Source organism: Cyrtonyx montezumae, unplaced genomic scaffold (genome assembly GCF_038088225.1).
Source record: "Cyrtonyx montezumae isolate F1298 unplaced genomic scaffold, pur_monq_1.0 scaffold_0, whole genome shotgun sequence".
Lineage (NCBI taxonomy): Eukaryota > Metazoa > Chordata > Aves > Galliformes > Odontophoridae > Cyrtonyx > Cyrtonyx montezumae.
This window is the reverse complement of record NW_027071824.1, coordinates 16,298,742-16,318,814: the sequence shown is the minus strand read 5'-3', so window position 1 is coordinate 16,318,814 and position 20,073 is coordinate 16,298,742. Positions and strand designations below refer to the sequence as shown.

Sequence of the window (20,073 nt, the reverse complement as noted above, 5' to 3'; positions counted from 1 at the left end):
TATAAACACACATAAAGGATTTTCTCCCTGTGGCTTTTATTCTATGGGTTTGTTGATATTTTGCACCATCTCTAATCCCATGCTTGTTTAATCTCTTTGTTATTTCCACAGAAGAATACTAAATATTGTTATTACCATAGATCAGGTTGGATGTTAGGAAAAAACTTCTCAGAAAGAGTGGTGAGGCATTGGAAAAGGCTGCCCAGGGAGGTGGTGGTGTCACCATGATGCTAAGAACAGTGTGGATATGGCACTGAGGGACATGGTCAGTGGCCACGTTGGAGATGGGCTGATAGCTGAACTAGGTGATCTTAGAATAATTCAGACTGAGAGAGAGCTCTATGAGTATGCTGCACATCATGGAAACTGTAGGAATGTCTCCTAGTGCATTTCCGGTTCCTCTGCTTCTCTTTGTGACAAGCTACATCAGGACTGTGCTAATTACAACAGAGTTAATCAAAGCACTTTAGAAACATAGTAAATTTCCGTTAGCATAAAAAAAAAATTCATCCTGTGGTTTGTCAGACACCAGCAAAGGGAATCAAAGAGCTCATGAAACCCTTATCCTTAGAGATGCTCAAAATATAGCTTTAGAATGTCCTAAACAACCTGTTTTAACTTCAGAGTTGGCTCTAACCTCAGGCTTAACCCTGCCTGCAGCAGACAACTGGATCAGATTACTCCAGAGGTCCCCTCTCAACCAGCAGATCTATAGGGTATCATTTTTCCCTTAAAAGAAATGTGGATTTTCTTCTCACCTCTGCATATTGCATTGATCTTTACCATTTCTGTCTGAATACCATAAAAAGCAGAAATTAAGTGTTTCTTGGATAGTGCCCGCAGAGCTCCCAGAACAATGCAAAATGTCACAACTTTCCCCAGGCAGGAATTCCAGGGGAATCTAAGATTATCGGGGATATGAAAGCAGTTCTCCCTAGGTGGATGAACAATGGATTTGTTGTAATACCTACAACCATACCGCTCACCTAAGACATCTCCTTGCAGAGTCTGTGGGCATGCATACTCCTGGGGAAGAGCCAATAGGTACTGGAGAGGATGAATAGACCAGCTCTAGAAGGAGACATGTTCCTGAGAGAATGGAAGGGAAGAAAGGTCACTGTACATTTTAACTAGAAAAAAATTGCACGATGTCCTCATCTTTGATACAAAGGAGGCTGATCTCATCTCTTCTCAACCTAACCATCTCCAGGTGCTGTAGAAGCATTGTATTTTTACACTACTGAGGAAACCACAGAACAATGATCCAGCAGTGATACGTGTACTAAGCACAGGAGTACCGTGAGTGTACAGCTTTCTTTTTCCATCTTGGGAAGTTCCTTCCCTGGAGGTATTTGATCTTGGAACATGGGGAAGTAGCATTTTGGTGTCAATTCAGCATCTACACTGGGCTGATAAGCAGTTTGATCCAACTGGTGCTCACATCAGGAAGAGTATCGCTCCAGGAGATGCACTAACCCAGAACACACAAGCAGTGGAACAGCTAGAACTAGATTTTCTCCTAGAGGGCAATGGGAAGATGGACAAATTATCTGAGAACATACCTGCTTCCCTAAGCACCACTTACTCAACCAGAGAAGATGGGGATGTCCATTCAGCTAAACCTGTTGAAATGCTGAAAGGATATCCTGCTGTTCAGGATAAGAATACAAGAAGGTAGAATACACACAGAAAAAGAAGGAAAGAAGGTCTGTTCTTCAACCTCTGTTTTGAGGAAGTTAAAGACATTTAGGGCAGATTCCACATGTGTGAAGCTACACAGAAGATGAAGAGGTTATCAAGATACCTCTGAACAGAATGAAAAGTAAGGAAGCACTTGGAATCTGAAAAGCAAATTGACAAGAAAAACACTACAGCCAAAAAGGTCACTCTTACACTCCTGCTCTTAAAAATGGAAACAGTGATGACTATTCAGATTAGAAGAGAAAATGCAAGAGCGAGATTGTTAGTGCAGCTACAGAAGCAGACTTGGAGACTGCCAACCCTGCCTCAGTTTACATAATGTAATTATAGAATCGTTAAGGTTGGAAAAGACCACAGCCTAGACCTTCAGCAACTTCAGAGCCCTGGAGCCAGCTTCCACAGCACACAAGGTGTTCCAAAAATAAGAACCTAAGAAAGAAGCAGAGAAAGAACCTACAGCATGCACCAAGCAGCCTCATGCCTTCTTGAAAACACTGTAGCAAAGCAATCCACAATGCCAGTCCTGAAGAACTGCCCTAAGCACTGGAGATGGATGGCTGCTCAAAGCCTTTGTGAAAGGAGCCTGGGAAAGTACCTCTCACCAGCACCATACTCCAACATAATGATACAGGAAGATCAAAACCAGGCTTCCAGCTGCTGTTTGCCATTAGTCTTTTAGCTCTGTATAAAGGTAATACCAGCATGATTTCACTGCTCCTTGGTCTTCCCTTGCAACAAATCCTAGAGCAGAAGCATGCCAGCATTTGCATGTCATGAAGAAAAAGGGCTTTCTTCTGTTTAAGACCTTTTAATTGCATGCTCATTTTATGTGCAAAAGCATACAGTCAGACTTCCTTTGCAAAGCACTCTCTTACAGAGCCAACGTGTATTTAAACTAAGCTGATAACGTGTCCTTTTAGCATAGCTTTTGCTTTTCAAACAAATATTATTTTAGGCAAAGAGACTACAGCTAGGATCCTGAAGGTGGAACACCAGGAACCAAGGAAGACAGATCGGGGCTGCATAAAAGCATTGCATGTAGTTAGCTCAAATCCTGAGGCACTGCACTCCATTTGTGCAAAGCAAGCACCCTACTGCTTCAAAAAGCAGGTTCACACATGTGGACTCCTGCACTTTGATCACACATGGGTTCTCCAGCAGCACCTTGCTGTAGGCAGCTCAGGGACTGCTTGGGAGTGGCAGCAGCTCAGTGACTGCCATCAATGAAGTGATGCCCACCAACACATAGAAGTGGAAGCAGCTACCAGACTGCAAGTCAAAATTTAGTGCCAATGGGGAAAAAAATAAAATTACATCCCTGGAAACCTCTGAACTACTAAGACAGACGAGCAATTTCAGTTTCTATGTAGCATCCTATGCCCTCACCGAAATCACCAGCGTTACCTTCAAAACACTGGATGCAGACACATGGCATCACCTTCCGTTCACACCAGGAGAAGCAAGCAGGCATGACATATTTTATGTTTTGTTTTAATGCTTTTTGTATTTATTTTGACATACTCATCTTCCACTGAAGTCTAAGTAAAAATTAAAAACAAACAAAAAAGCCATGAAGACTAACAAAGACAGGATCCAAGTCACTGTATCGTTTCGGGCCAACTATTTTACCAGAGCAACAGTTCATCTACATTAAATTCCCTTCACTTAAGTACCAGCTACAGAAGTACCACAGCAGAGCCAAAGACTGTAGCCAGGATAGATATCAGTTGCTCCAACAGTATTTAATTTTTTTCCTTTTAACTTCTGCTTTCACAGAGGAGCTGAAGAAACACAACCATTCCTCCCAGCCAAGCAGTAATAAAGGCTACAGTGAGCTTGTGGACAGCAGCTTCTTGCAGTCTCCTGCATAGACACAATGGCTGTCTGCTTGTTCCCCCATAGCTGCATCATTTCCCTCTGGACTAATGGGTGGAAAGCCATCAGTACCAGTAAGGTGAGCAGGTGTGACAAAATATCAAATAAAAACCCACAAAAATCCTATATCACACAATGGAAAGCACAGCAATAACATCAGAGCAGCAAGGTCCTGGGCTACAACAAGTGAGAATTTGCTCAAATGCAACAGCCACGGGCACAGAAATAAAGGAAAGCAGCTGCTTACCTTCAGAAGGCCTCAGGTACACAGGGATCTCCAGCAAAATACCCTTGCCTCCTCTGCCAGCCCTTAAATGAGGTCTGGGAAGGGATGGATCCTGGCTGCAACCCTTCTGGTCATTCAGGTACATTGCATGCAGCTGAGCTCCCCTGGGTTGGCCCTGCCTTCCCACCAGGTGCTCCATCACTGGTTCAGGCTGTGACTTAGCATTTCTGTTACACCTTCTATCAACAGATGTGCAATCAGCCAAATATACTGCAAAAGCTAATCTCAGTGACTTTAACTAGATCAGACAACATGGTAAAGAAAATAATAATAAAAATCCAAAGTGTTAGTTCAGTAAAAGAACCCCTTAAGCACAAGCTACTGCCCATTCTATAGCATTCTGGGATTTATGCTTCAGCCTCGGTGTTACTACAGCTGTTTTCTACAGGCAAAAGCAATTCTTCCTCACAAAGCTTAAAAAAAAAAAAAAAGTACAGGAATATATATGCAAGAGGTACATCATATCCTCCTGTTTCTTGCAAGGGGGTGCTAAGAGTATCCTGCTTTCCATGGCCCTACAGCTCTAGCTCTTGCACTCTGGGAGAGGTGTGATTCCATTCCATCAAGGCTCCTGCCTTTTGAGGATGGTGCCTCTCACTCACTCTTCAATCCCTCATTTCCAACAGCAACAATGTCACTGGTATTACCAGGAGCGCCATGAAAGAAAGAAACACACTTCCTCCTACAATTTACACGCTGTCAACGACATCAATTTCTTTTCTCTCTTTTTAAATCTAGCAATAGCTAGACATTTCCTTCTCATTTCCCTGTCTGTATCTCCAAGCACATTGCAGATCATAGTACTTTTTAGCACCTTCCTCTGCTTCCTCCTTCTGCAAAGCTTTTATTTAGGCCTAACGAGCAAAGAACTTGTGCTGGGGTTTCCTTCCCCCACCTCCTCACTCACTTCTTCTAAACTTGCTCTGAAATAATCAAGTGTGATTCCTAAATTAAAACGTCATTTATGATTAGCTGTGCTGGGGCTTTCCCGCACGTCGCTGGGTGCTGCTGACCCACGCAACACAAGGGAGTCTGCAATGCCACGCTGTGGGGCTCGCTCCCCATTTCCCTTCACTGTTCTTTTCCATGTCTGCACTGTGTACCCTGCTGACCCCCCAGGAGCCGAACGATATGCAGCTGATCTGCTGTGTCTTATCGGGTGTCTCTTATCCAAAGTGATCTCCTTAAGCAAGCCATATGCTGCAAACATACTTGGAGATGTCTCCACAATAATCTGAGAAGCAGAACTGTTTGTCAAGTAGTGCACACACACTGCTGCTGGCCACTTGGAACTACCACCAGCCACAAGTAGGTACATATGCTCATTGTGATCTGCAAAAAGCAGCATGTCAGCTCTGCCAAGGCTTAGCAAATGGCACAGAGAGCTTTGATAACCACCGTTACCTTCGACTAATTTCTCCTTTTACTTTGCCTGATTACCAAGCATGAGCACGCAGCCACCCGCTCCTTCCAATTTGTTGTGATAATACTCATTCATTTCACCCGGCAGCCCCACATGAAAGATTTATGGTATTAATCATGTGCATCATAGTAAACAGGCGTTCTCTACCATCTATTTCCTTTTTCCGCAGGAATAAGGATGAAAGTCCTGGTCTGCTGAATCATTTGACTGACCAGAAAACAAACTATTATTGTGCTATTTTAACCAAAAGCAGAGCTTAGTTTCTATGGGTAACGTCTCAGATGCAGCTGTGTGGTTTGGGAGCTCGACTATCCCATTTTGAAAAAAAACAATTTAGGAACTCAGTGGCAGTTAAATGCAGGGCTCATCTTTGTGGGGAGCTGTGCAAGGAGAGCTTTTCAAGTCAAAAATCAAAATGATTAATTTTAAGCCTGCTGTCTGCAGCATTGCCTTCACAACAGCCAAAAGCCAGATCAGGAGCATGCACAGGTTACATTCTCACGTTGTGCAGGCACAGTGTATGTCCACCTCAAGTCAACCTGTTTGCAAAGACCCACTGATCCCACTGTCTCATAACACTGGAAAGCCCCTATTCCCATCCAGCATCCAAGCATTTCTCTCCTGTAAATGCAAGCTGCTGTCTATCACTGCACTTTTACATGGGGTTCTTCTCGATGTGCAGCAGCTGTCACCACTGCCCTCTTCTGATTATGTTTTCAGAGATAAGGTGTTCTTATTCAGCAGTTGCTTTTAATCACAAATCAAGATTACCCCTTCTCACAAACTCACATGAAATTTTAATTGCTATGAATATAATAGGAAAAACATTTTTTCTAAAGAAAAATAAAATGAGCAACATCAGTTCCTTTCACCCCTTCTTAGCATTTGTGAAACAAGAGTTGGCAATTTCTTCTCTCTATCTTTGCACTTGTAATAAACATAAGAATATTCACCATGTCCCTCAGTGCCACATCCATACGGTTCTTGAACACCTCCAGGGATGGTGACTGCACCACCTCCCTGGGCAGTCCATTCCAACACTTGACCACTCTTCCTGAGAAGGTTTTTTTTCCTAATATACAAACTTATTTCTTCTTGAGAATGTATTTATCTTGCACCTGTCAGCTGCAGGGGTTGCACTCAATACCAACTGCACTCTACCTGGTAGAAAAGAATGGTTAAAACTTCAGTGATGTTCGATTCTCCATCCTGAATAGGGTGAATCACTCAATCTCCATCTCATTTTCTCCCAGGCACAGTCAAATAACTGTAGGCTTTATATTCCTATTTATTATAGTGATGGGAAACCCTGAGAACCAACCCTGCTTGTGTGTCCCAAGAGGATTTTCAGGGTCTACCAACTGTGGTGTAGATGCTCCAGAGCAGCTGAGAGAACACCTCAGATATACACACTCAACTGGTAGGGGAGCTCAGCCACCCATCCCCAGCTAAAGTCAAGTTACTTTGTGAGCCTCCGTTTCTCACATCCACACTGTTTCAAGCAGTGCTGAGTTGGAATGGTCCGTGTACTAAACTTAGCAAGAGACAGACACTGTTCACTGTGTAATTCTACAGACAACTCTTCCAACATACAAGGCTTGAAACAAGCACCAGGAGATAAAATAGCAACTGTAAGCAAAAGGCGTTTTGCTGTGTTTCTCAAAGATCTGTGTGAATCACACATTCATTTTTTCTTTTTATTCCATCATGGAGGTACGCAAGAGACACACAAGATTCCCATCCACATTTATCTTAAAACAATTTATGCCAATTAGCGAAGGACCATTTCCTTCTGAAACAGGAGCAAGCAGCTCCTCTGACATTAAATGTCCACCTGCAGACGTCCTAAAGCCTTCCTCACAGCTTGACTTTAGCTTTCAGTGTTGTGAAGAAAGCTCTTCTTTATGCAACATGCACTAATATTTGTTTGGAAATTACAGTCTTTAGAGCACCTTTGTCAATTGCTATCCTCACCCTGCCACCGTTTCCATTTACACAAAACCCAGCAAAAGTGCCTGCATGCAATTTATCCTACACCATGCTCACAGTGGAGAGAAGCCACGAGCCAACACATCACAGCCAGATTTCTGTTACATCTGCAAGATCATAGAGTGTTTCGAGTTGGAAGGGAACCCTAGGATCAGCTGGTCCAACTCTCCTGCAATGAACAGGGCCACCATCAGGTACTCAATGCCCTGTCCAGCCTGACCTTGAGTGTCTCCAAAGACAGGGAATCCACCACCTCCCTGGGCAGTCTGTGCCAGTGCCTCACTGTCCTTGGCGTAAAAGACGTTTTGCTTATGTCCAACCTAAATCACCCCTCTTTAAGTTTGAAACCATTCCCCCTTGTCCTATCACAGCTAATCCTACTAAAGAGTCTGCCCCTTCTTTCTCCCTTGGGCAAGGCCAAGCAGAGGGACAGCAGCCAACACCTCATGAGCAACTCACAGCACAGGGAAGAACAGTGACAAGAAAGAGAGAGGTTATGGAGAGTTACCTGGAACCATGCTGTCCATATCCCTGCAGCCCAGCGGTGCAGCAACCTGCTCCCATGACAGCAGTGGTGACCCCCTATCACCAGGCCACTCCGTCACCACTTCTGCCTTATTTTCAACCACTGAAACACCGAACTGCCTCCGCACTGCCCTTGACGATGAGCACAATGCTAGGAACACGGTGTGCTTTACAGAACGTACAGAGGAAACGTCCTCGACAGAGGAGTTTAAACACAACTAGACTACAAAGCTTACTGCAGATGTTAGCAGTACAGCAATAGCCCGGGAGGCAGAAGTGCTCTGCCCATCCGACCCCCACGCACCTCCCTTACTCCGGGGGGCGGGGGGGGAACGGGACCGCTCCCCCCGCCCGTCCCGCTGCTCCCCCGGCCCTGGGGCGCTGCAACACCCCCCCCTGCCGGGCAGCGGCGGAGCGGCGCGGCCCCGCGCCCAGATGTGCCACAGCTGGAACCGGAGCCCGAGGGCAGGGCGACTTCCCCCGGCAGCCGGGCACAGCTGGAGCCGCTGTTCCGAGAAAAGCCGCGACGTGGGTCTCGGCGCTCTGCTTTCAGACAGGTCTTGGCCCAGCTGAGCCCTTCTGTGCCTCAACTTTTGTTGAGCCAAGATCAGAGATGCCCAGGTTTCCATTTCTTGGCTCCGATCCTTAATTTATTTCCTAGATCTTTAAAACCACGTTGTCTGTGTTTTTTCTTTCTTTTCTTTTCTTTTTTTTTTTTTGGGGGGGGGGGGGTGGGGTGTTTTTTTGATCACCAACTCCACAGGGTATCTCACATTTAATTTCTTCTTTTGAACACTAAGCAAGCACTTGGCTATAAAAATAAGCCTCTGTTGTTCCTCCAGCCCCTTCCCCTCCACAAAGGGCAGATGAAAGCTCTTTTCCTTTCAAAGCAAGCACTCTGGATCCCGAGAGCAAAGAAATCTCACCACTTAAACGTGAGCATAGTGACACAAAACACACACGGTCCCTTCTCCCCACATGCATCACTCTGGTGCATCCCAGGGCACAGCACAGATGCATCACAACCCCCTCTGTCTTCCACAAACCCGGGGGATGCTGACACATTTTCCCAGCCTGAATTAAAGCCAGCAGCTGGAGATTGGCAGAAGGTGGCTGGGATCATGGAATCTTTTGAGTTGGAAAGGACCCCTAAAGGCTATCCAGTCCTACTCCCCTGCAATGAACAAGGAGACCTAAGCTAGATCAGGTTGCTCAGAGCCTGGTCTAGCCTGGGACAGGGGCACAAATCCCACCCCTCAACATTTCCATGAGTTGTTGTGCAGGCAAAATTCTTCAGCATAAACTGTAACAAAGCGAAAAAAACACAGTACAGGAGGAGGGAGGGACTGGAAAACCAAGACCTCACCCATCAAGACAGCAGAATAACAGCAACTCCAATCCAAATCTAAGAAAACACTCAGGCTTCTGGCTGGAGGGAAGCCTCACACCATCTCTCCAGTCTCTTTGTCTTCTTATTTAAAATAAGAACAGCAGTCCCAGCACCATAGCATCCCTCACTGCCACTGCTGAATTGCTGTCTGGTAAACCTCCAAGGCTACCCTCAGCTTCTCTCAGAGAGCTTAATGCATTTTCCACTCCATCTCTTAAAATCATCTGAAATTTATATATATCTATATCTAAAATAATAATAATAATAAAAAGAAAACAAAGAAAGAAAGATAAATCCAGTGCAAAGCTGACACAGTGATAATTTTAAAAGCTGCGCTGCTCATGTCAAATTATCCAACATCTGTCTTCATGTTCTCACCAAAATTAGCATAGGATGGTGGTTTCTGATGACACCTATACTGAAATATTTTGACTCCTACCAGCAAGTTGCAAGCAAACCTGTCAGAAGGATAATGCCTTACAAGGAGGAGTACGGGGTGGACAGACTTAATGCCCTGACCCCAAAGAGCTTCTGGAGAAACATGCACTTCCTGGACAATCCCAGTCCTTGGGTGTAGCCCTCCAGTTATAAAATGCCTGGAACCAAGGGGTACAGCTAAGTCAACATAGATTTAAGAGATGGACAACAAGGAGAAATGGCTTAGCACAAAGAGAAGGATGCATGTATATGTGTATATATATATATATATATATATACACACACACACACACACACACTATATTGTGAACATATGTATGACACAGCTATATAACAGCCTGGGGGAAAGCTGTCCTCATCCTCCTGCTCACATATCCCTTTTCCAAGCAAGACCAGCCAAGAGGCAGCAGCCAGCCCCGCTATGCCTTACCCAAGACCTGCTGCCCCATCTCAGAGTGCATGGGAAGCACTGAAGGATTCTTCAGGCGGCCTTTAGCAGGTGAGTTACAGTGGGCAGGTGCAGAGCACCCTGCCCTCTTTTGCCCTGCTGCTGCTCAGCCAGGCTGTGCTGGCTGCCAGACACCCAGCAACGTTAGCTGTATGCTACACATGCCGTAAGCAAAGCCACAGCCCTGTGTGTGCTGCATCAGAGCTATGCAAGTTCTGAAGGCTGCAAGAGGAGGCAAGAGGCATGCTCATCCCCTTGGAAGCCTTCCCTTCCTCCCCTTCCACTAATACTCAGTGTTGAAGCAGTTAACTTCAAGCATGGGAGGGCAGCAGTCCTTCCCTGCTACCTCTTCCTCTCTACAAACTGTGGCATTTCCCATACACACATCACAGCTCGAGTCCTATGCCAACAGCAACACTAATGGGCACAAACCATTTGGGAACAGGGCACAGCAAAAGCCTTACAGGAGTTGCCTCTTGGCAGCCTGTGAGCTGCCCTCTCTGCACCAGGCCAGTGCCATCCTGCTCCAACCAAGGAGGCAGGTGGGATCAGCTAATGAGAAAAGGGCATCAGACACAATTCAGTCATCACAAGAAATGCCAATTTGTACAACAGCCTCTTCAGGTGGCAGCTGACAGCACCTTGACTCCTAATTAAATCGTACCTCCAGTGCCATCGCTCCTCTCCCAGCAGCCCCTTTACACACATTTTATTTATGCCGTTCCCCTCAATAAAGCTCTCCAACAACTCCACTCTCCCAGACAGAAGTCTTTTGTGTGCATCCACGTGGGTGTATTATTTAAAGAGTACATCACATGGATACTTTATCTGCTTTAATCTGATTTAATCTCAGCAGATTTACTGAAGCAAAATATATTTATAGACCAATATACGTGCTTCTCCCCCTCCCCATCAGTATAAAACGCTCAAAAGCAGAAAGATGGACTTGAGGTATGACACCTGAGTTCCCAAAATTGCCACGGTAAGAGCATCGCTCACAACACAGCACAGCCAACGGCAGCCAGCCCGGAGCTGTGGTGAGAGCCACACATTTAGGGCACACAGGAGCACCACCAGAGGGGCAGCAGCACCACTCCCTAATCCTGCTTTAGTTGCCCTGGCAGTGGTAGGGGCTGCTCCCAGTCTCAGAGATAGATGGAGACACGGGGAGGGGAGTGCAGGGAAGGGAGTGGATTCCTCCTTTGTGTAGCTAAGGATGAGAACAGAGAGAAGTACCATTTTGACTCAAAATGATGATGTTTTCATCTCAGCACCAGACTGAGTTTTATTTGCAAGCAGCTTCTCTAGTCTTCCTGAGAGAAGAAGACAAAGCCATCAGTAAGTTGTTCTTGAAATCTTAACTTTGCAACAACTCCAGCAAATGTGGGTTCACTGTAATGAAGGAACACACAGTCCCCTCAGGCACACTTGAGCAGGAACAGGTATATGCTCCGTCCCTCTCACTATGAGGCCACTCTGCACAAGAGACTGCAACTCAGCAGCAAACATGTTGAAACAAAACCAAGAAAGTTCAGCTGAGAGTGTGCTGCCTGCTAGAAGAATCAAACAAGCCATCCCCATCAGGCTTCTGCACTGCAATCCCATTCCACTCTTCATTTCCCTGCAATTTTCCTCTGGACTTACAATCTGGGAGGATGAATGAGACAGGGGAAAAAAAAAAAAAGGAAAAAAAAAAAAGAAGCAATCCACCCTTTATTTAAGATGGTTATTTTATAAACCAGACCTACGCTCAAATTAACATCCCGGCCCTCAAGGAGAAAGGAGGAATTGTTTCCATTGAAGAAATACATCATTAAAAAGTGACCTACAAAGACTTACCCATAGTAAGCGAGACTGAACCAAGCTCTGCCAGGGCTCACACAAGGGACTGCTAAAAGGGGGAGGAGGGGGCTGGCTGCTCTCACTGGGGTCTCTCTTCAGCGCGCAGAGAGCCGGGCTTGTTAGAGGCAGCTCCGTGCCTCCCAGAAGGACTTTACAGCAGCGCACAACTGAGTTGTACGCCAAGATAAAGCCGGCTTGTTGTGAGAGGCAAGGCTTGTGGGCTGCTTTTCTTTATTTTTTTCCCAGTGTATTGGAAATGCAGAGCTTGTAAAGAGGGAACTGAGAGAGCCGGGAGAGGGGAAGGGGTGGGGAGAGGGCCGGGGTGCACAGTCCGGCTGTCTCCCAGGGCTGGTGCTCAGTAGGGGTACGGGTACGCTGCCCCGGGAGGCTGAGGGGCTGCAGGATCTCGGGTTTTGCCACGTAGACTACCAACGAGGGGAGAAAATAAGCACGCATCACTGTCCAAAATAAATAAATAAAATAAAAACAAGAAATGGAAAACAAAAAAAATCAAAATCCAGCAGCTCTCCACCAGCTCTGCTACAGACCACCACCACCCCCTCAGCATCGAAGTTCCGTAGGGTGCACAGGCAGCATCACCCCTCTCCTCCCGGGAGCGCGCCGTGGGGATGGAGGGGGTCGGGCCCGGGCCGCCTCCGTCCCCCCGCTTTGCCCGAAGAAACGCACCTCGGGGGCGCCGCGTCTCCCACGAGGGGCGGCCCCACGGCTGCGGGAGAGGTCGGGCCGGGCGACCCCCGCTCCCTGCGGCAGCGCTCGCCCCGCTCCGCTCGGAGGCGGCGTTTTGGGCGAGCATCCCGGCGGGCTCGTCAATCCGTGGCGGCCAGGGGTTACGGCGAGGAATTACGAAGTAGCTCCAGGAGCCCTATTGCCGCATCAATCTCTCCGCTCGAGCCGCGGCGAGCTCCGCCGGCATCGTTTACTTTCTGCTGCAGGTGCTTTTTAACTTTGATCCCATCGCAGCCGTCCGCGCCCTCGCCTCCTCCCTCCCTCCCTCCCTCCCTCTCAGCCGCCGCGTCTCTTACCGTAAACCCCTTGTCCCCCGCTGTACGCCGGCACCAGAGAGAGGAATAAAACGCAGATCATCTCCATCTTCAAGGCAGCGCCTTCATCGCCGGCGAAGAACGGCAGCCAAAGCAGCCCCGGCAGCATCCGGCGGGGGAGCGGGCGAGAGCCTCCAGGAACGCCGCCCCATGCGCCCGCTCCGCCGGGCACCGGCGCCCCTCGGGCGGAGGAAAGGACCCCCCCCGGCGGGGCCGCCGGGAGGGAATTTAAAAACAAGAGGAAAAGAAATAAAGGCGGGGGGGAGGGAAGAAAATAAAATAAAAAGGAGACGGAGAAGAGAGCGAGGGAAGGAAGCGAGGAGAGCTGAAAAGCGGAGCGCTGCTTCCCTCTTTCCCTTGCCAGGTTGCTCGAGGATGTCCAGGAAAACGATGCCCAGGGCACGGGAGAGGCCGGTCCGGAGGGGCAGAGCAGAAGCAGGAGCCGGGCCGGCCCAGCGCTGTTCCCAGAAAGGGGATTCCTTTGTTCAGCGGGAGCCGCCGGAGTCCCGGGCTACCCCGAGTGCTGCCAACTGGGGCCAACTTAGGAGAGCCTCGCCCGCCCTCCTCCTCCCGACGAGGCTCTGGCCGCAGCCCCAGGAGCGAACGGGGGGGAAGAGGAGGTGGAGGGAAAAAAAGGAGGGGGAGCGAAGAGGGGGGACTAGGAGCCAGCTGCTGAAAGAGGGAGGGAGGAATAGGTATCGTCTTCTCCAAATCTTCTGGGGAGGGGATTGTTGTAGTTAATCAAATCCAGAAAGGGTTGGTTATTGTGTTTTTTTCTTTCCTTTTTTTTTTTTCCCCCTCTTTTTCAATTTTATTTTTAAAGCGTCTCCCAAGAGCTCTCCCAGCTGTACCGCATCGCCCCAGCCAGCCTGAAGGGAGCAGCGGGCGAGGAGCAGCCCCACCACGCGCCCCGCGGCTCAGCCCGGCTCTCCCCGCCGCCTCCTTCTCCCTTCCAAACTTTCCCCGCGATGTTGCGCGCTGGACCCTGCCGGGTGCTTCTCCTCCGCGCACCGCGCAGACGATCTGCAGCCGCAGAGGGCACCGAGCCGCTCCCCCTCGACGGCTGCCGCGGGGGTTGCAGCTAAAAGAGAGCCGCCGAGGAGGGTCACGGAGCCTGAGGAAGTTGATTTGCTCCTTCCAAGAGCCGGCGAGCGCCCGCAACAAAGTTGCCCGGAGCGGCTCCGGGCGCTCCGCTGTGCTGCGCTCCGCCGACCTCCGACGGTGCGTCCGGGGGCAGGGCGCCCCGGGGCTTGGCTCACCCCTCCCTTCTCGCTGGCTCTGCCGAACGTGCCGTCTTTTCCTTCCCTTTCGGCTTTCCAGGTTTTCTCCCTCCTCTCCTCACCATTTCATTCCCCTACGGTTATGGAGAAGGAAAAAAAAAATAATAAAAAAATAAGGAGCCAATTAGAGCGGCCGCGCTCGGCAGAGCCCTGCCTCCTGCCCAATTCGCCGAACCTCCTCCTGGCCCGGCCCAATTACGGGCAGCGCCGCAGGGCTGGGAGAAAAGGGTCTCGCTCCGGGCACAGGAATCAGTCGCCAGCCCGCGGGTCCCCCGCCCCCTCCCCCATCCTCAGGATCCCTCCGGCAAGGTCGGCGTTTCCCGGGGGTGGGGGCGGCGGGGGGGGCAGAGCAGGTTGCCGCGGTGCTGAGAAGTTTGTGCCCCCCCCTCCAGGCGGGCTGGGGGGCTCCCCTGCGCTCAGGGTGCGGGGGAGCCCGATGGGGAGGGGTGGGGGCTGCCCTCCCGCAGCAGGTTGGCTGCCGAAGGCCGCTCGCGTCTTCCTCCCCCCCAGACACGCCGCGATCACGCGTGGGCCGGGCTCGGGATGCTGTCGGCCCCGCGTCGCCGCGGGGAGGGACACCCCCGGTGACATCCGCTTGCCGTGTGACCGTGGCACCGCCTGGCTAAAAATGTAATTAAAGAAGAAGAATGTAGAGATGCGGCTGGTTGCTAATTCACGCTCTAACAAACAAGCAGTTAATAGATATCGTCGCTAATTAAGCGGTTATTCCTATTGTAAGTGGTGCTTAGTGGGAGGGAAAAGCAGCACCACGCGGCGGAGGGAAACAGCGCTGGGGACCGGGCAGCAGCACTGCAACCAGCGGCACGGAGCTCCCACGGACCCATCTCAGCTCTCATCTTCCCTATAAGCAATCTGAGGGAACATTTGAGACACTCCAAGGTGTCCTTTCCAAAGATGATGACTCGGAGCAAGATGCTTATGAATTGTCTGATGTGAACAAATTTTCTTTTCTTCCTTTCCTTTCCTTTTTTTTTTTTTCATTTTTCTTTTCTTCTATTGCTATGATTTCAGTAAGTCCATCGTTGAGGAAGACTTCATCCCATCCTTCCTCCGGTGGGTGGTGGCAGTATGGCGTGTAGGTTGAAGGAGAGGCGGCACCGACAGCAGCCCCTCTCTGCTCGGGCGTGGGCATGGGCAGGAGCCGGCAGCGATGGGGCAAAGCAGAGCAGGACTGCCTGCATCTGCACAAAGCAGGCTGAAAGCAGCACAGGGAACAAAGAGAGGAGATGTTTGCAGAACCACGGTGATAAAAAAAGAAATAAAAATCAGTGAGATACGATTCCTGCTTTTTCTACTCCTGCTTTTTCTACTCTTAATTTTGTTATATTTATTTTGTAGCCTTCCTAGTACTTTTTTTTCTTTCTTTTTTTTTTCCTGGATTTTCATTTGGTTATGAAGTAACACCTCAGAGTTTGCATGACTATGAATTTCAGATCTACATAATGAGTCTTACAAAAAGAACAATCCTGAAAATGTGTTCTTCACACCCATTTCTTGTGTTAACTTCCAATGCACGTGCTCATGTTTTACTGGCATAAAGGCTTGTGGAAACTGAATTTCAAAGTAAAATGCCAAAGTATGTGAAACGACCCAGCTTCTTCTTAGCAAAGAAAAAGCATGTGTGCCAGAGTTACCTTTGAACTTAGCCAATTAGGGAACAGTTAAGAAACCAGTAAATGAATGTGAGTGGGCCATTAAATTGAAGGGTAAATAGAATCTCAGAATGGCTTGTCTTGGAAGGGACCTTAAAGCCCACCCAGCCCCAACCCCTCTGCTGTGGACGGCTGCCTCCACCAGCTCAGGCTGCCCAGGGCCACATCCAACCTGGCCTTGGCACCTCCAGGGGTGGGGCACCCACAGCTTCTCTGGGCAGCTGTGCCAGCACCTCACTGCCCTCAAAAAAATAACTGGATAATAAATAATGAGAAAGAACTGTCACCTGTCAGTGGATATTCTGAGAAAAACTGCTGCCAAAATCGCAGTGCGTGGTTGCATTTGCTAAATAAGGTTGTTGAGTCCTAATAAATCATAACGCTCAGAATTATGGTATTTCCAATGGACACCAGTAAGCCGACACTCCCATCACACTTGAAAGCAATCTACTTGTCATAAGGAAACTGTGCCCTGTAGTGATTCTGCCTGTCAAGAAGGACAGATAAGGGATGGCTTTCCCCTCCACAGGTCTTTCCTGCAGAATGCATTTGTCCTATCTCTCCAGCAGGGAGTCAGTGTCTCTGGTCCCTTCTCAAGCCACTGCATGTCAAATGGGTCCTGTGTCTGAAATATCTCTATGTGCTACGGCACTTATAGCTCACTGCTAGACTGAGGTAGGAAGCCTCCGGGACAGATGTGGTGTTCAAGGAGAGCAAATCATGCACAGCACAATGTCCCCAGGCAGGAGATGGCTGAAGTAGCGTGCGAGGCCAAAGTCTGGTGACGAGGACATTAATTCTCTTTGTTGTCAGTGTTTTCTTGTTCTAATCCAGTGCAGCCAGTCATTTATTTCTTCTCTGGGATGATGCAACCATTTGTGGCTCTCAGTGATCTCTTGAGCCTGTGGTCTGACATTTTGGTCGCTTCTTTCCGCTCATTTTCTTCTCAGCCCTGCATCCATGAATGCCTCCAAGTGGGATCTCCTCCTCCTCTCTCCCTCCATAAGCACGCATATGGACGTGAGTGCAGCCCAGCTGGGTGCTTTGCTGCAGAGCTTCTCTTTCTACGGCTTACTAAAAGGGAGCAGAAATAGACTGTCAGAAGGGAGGAGGAAAGCATTAGGGCACCTTAAAGGCAATGGGTAAATGCTTCAGGAGAGGTAAGAATTGGGGAAGGGAAAGCCAGGGGACTCTGTAGCATTGCACCAAGGATGCTAGCAGGGAGACGGGAGACCTGGGGAGCTGTAGCTGTGGATCAGGTTTGAACCAGGGAGCTGCAGAGCTGACACCATGCAAGGGCCTGGTCTGAGGTGTGGGATGCAGAACAGAGCCAGCAGGGGTGAGCTGGTGGGGTGCTGTGTAGGGCTGCTATCAATGCGTTCAGGGAAGAGCACTAAGGATGCTGCAAAGCAAGAGCCACTGGGATATAGGAAAGCACAGGCCGAACTACGACACCAGGAGGCAAACTGGCCAACATCTGTCTTCTCCCTGTTTAATTGGCCTTCCCTGGAAAGCTGTAGAAAAAATAATAATAAAGAAATGTGACTTTGTCATCCTGAAGTGCTGGAATCAGCATCTCTTTGGGGAAAAAAATCTCCAAGCCTGGAGCGATGCTTTCTGCCATCCTTAACACTAGGCTGGTGCTGCTTCTGCCCTGGATCCTCCTGGGTATCACTTGCTCCCCTTATGAAGCATGCAGAGGTAGGGCTATAAATCCCAAGGGCTCTGCTTTGCTTTTCTCAGCTCTCCAGTGTATGCTGCTCCAGGGAATACACCTATGCTGCGTTTGCTTTCTTCTCAGATGCATTTTACAGCATTAGTAGTACATCTGAGCCTCCTGTGTATTCTCTACTGTTTGATTAGCCCTCCTCATCACAGTGTTGGGGATGGAAGGAGTGATGAAGAGGAACTCCACCTCTATCCCTCACCTGAGGCGCTCATGCTGCCTGAGTCTCACTGCCCTCCCTCTCCATGCTTTGCGATGCAGCCGTCTCTGCAGCACGTTAAGATTTCTGGTGGCTGGTTGATGTTGTAATGGATTTTGCTTTTCCTGCCTTTACCTAGCTATACTTTGAGAAACTTCCATTTCCTGGTGCAGGATTATCCAAAACCCATCTCAGTTCCTTCCTCTGTGATCTCCACGTGGGGCCACTTTTCTTCCCTCAGCTCAAGTGCTGACACACACACAACATCCCACTTCTTGTGCATTGGAACCACAAGCTTTTAACTCAACATTTCCTAACAATCTTTATGCCTTTTAGACTGTACATTTAGTTTGACAGAGATCCTGCTGATTTTTTGCTCTTGTGCTCTCGGATAGAATGGAGCTGGTGCAGGGGTACAGATGAGTGCCTCAGCATCACCAGGAGCATCTTTTTCCTCTTTTGCCCTTTCTTTGATCTTTTTTTTCTCCCTCTCTGCCTTCTTCTCCTCCTGCATTCATGCTTTCTTCTTCTTTCCCACCCTCCCTTTCATGTATAAAAAGTGAGCTGAAAAAATGTCAAACTGGTGCTGGTCAAAGGAGCTTGTTCTCTCTTTCTTACACTTCCTTTCATTGCCTGAGCCCCCTTCTCCAAGCACACATCTCTCAGAGTGCACTGGAAAGAGATGCTTTTCAACAAAAGCAGATACAAAGGCTTGGGTCATGATTCTCCCCTGCCGGTGCTTGCTGCTACCGCCAGCAAAGGGTGCATCAGTTGCTGTTCTTTTCAGTGCTGGGCAAATGATGTGAAGTGTGTGATCTGTGCTCTGCAATAGCAACAGGGTAAAGGAGCTGCTCCTGAAGGCACCTCCAGCCAAAGCCGTGTATTCAAGCAGCACTCCACAAGTCTGCGCTACTCCAATTCCCATTGGATGTTGTCAACTCAGCTCACAGCATGGGGTGGGTTGACAGGGACCAATGTAAAATGCTACAGAGGACAACCTTGGATGGAGCCATGCCATTAAGGCCTTGGTGGAGGCAGCCTTTGGCTGCAGATAGCACACTGAATCTTCTGTATCCTGACACGATGAGAAGGACATCCTGAAGTCTCTTGCATGGGAGAACTCAGGTAAGGCTGTGGTCTCACATGCTCTGAGACCACTCCTTGGTGAGAAAGCACCCCAGCTGGTACCATCTCACTCAGATGGACCATACTCTTTCGGGAGAATCTTTGCAACGGGAGCCGAGCTGTTTACAATGCATCAACTTAGAATTATACACAAGATGCTCTTCAGTCCCTGTTTGTCCCCAGACGGAGACACTGTCGCTGCAGGAAGGTGAGCACCTGTGGTTTGCATGTAGAAAGTTTCAGAAAAATGTGGAGGTCTGAAGTCAGAATGTCAAGAGCCATGTGGAGCATGCATAGCCTAGGGCAGTTGGCCTCTCTGACTTAATCCTAAAGCCACTGTCCTCCTGAGACTCAAATCCAGCCAGGGTGCAGAAGCCATCCATAAGGCTCAGCTCCTCTAAGTGTGTATGAGAACAAAGCCGATATGAGTAACTTGCACAGAGGTAGTTTTCTTGTTGGGTGCTATACACAGGCCATGACCTACCTTCGTGTTACTCTTGCCTTTTCATCTTCAAATGTTGTTGACCATTGCTGGAGTGCTCTTGACTTAAGGATCCAGTGACTTTTGTTCTTGCATGAATCTCTATGCACATACAAGCACACTTATCATTTCTTCTCCTGTCCAATGATGCACTATGGATACATTTTTAACAAGCCACCTGTTAACAGCCAAAATATCTTAATCAATTCTTTGCGCAAATCCGGAATATGGATCTAAATCCAGATGTCTTCCATCTGTAACTTGATAGATTGTTGTATTTTAGAAAATCCATGACAAAAGGCTCTGTTTCTATTGACCATGACTATTTATAACCCAATTCTCTAGCAAGCCAGAGTTAGAAGTACTATTACTGTACAACCACATAACATGAGATGGTGCATACAAGAAAAATCTTAGTTGGAGGAAATTAAAGAGGTACTGACCACATTTATCTACTTGTTGCTCATTTGAGGTGTCTTCATTGCTGTGAGAAAGCTGGGGCTGGCACTAAAGGAAGGCAGGGGTGAGGAGCAGCTCATGCAGCTCCAGGCAGCCAAGTGGAGATGCACAGAATCGGAAAGGAATGCTTCTTTCTCTTGTTTCTAAGTGCA

General features: G+C 48.5%; 1 protein-coding gene across 1 annotated transcript in view; it reads right to left on the bottom strand.

Annotated features, from left to right (window-relative positions):
* Positions 1-13,543, bottom strand: part of MDGA1 (MAM domain containing glycosylphosphatidylinositol anchor 1) — a 124,360-nt gene extending 110,817 nt beyond the window's left edge. Inside the window, exon 1 of the mRNA XM_065736267.1 lies at positions 12,961-13,543. Within this exon, the coding sequence (XP_065592339.1) occupies positions 12,961-13,087 (127 nt within the window). The 5' untranslated portion in view covers positions 13,088-13,543. The remainder of the gene's footprint in view (positions 1-12,960) is intronic.
* Positions 13,544-20,073: the final 6,530 nt, after the last annotated feature.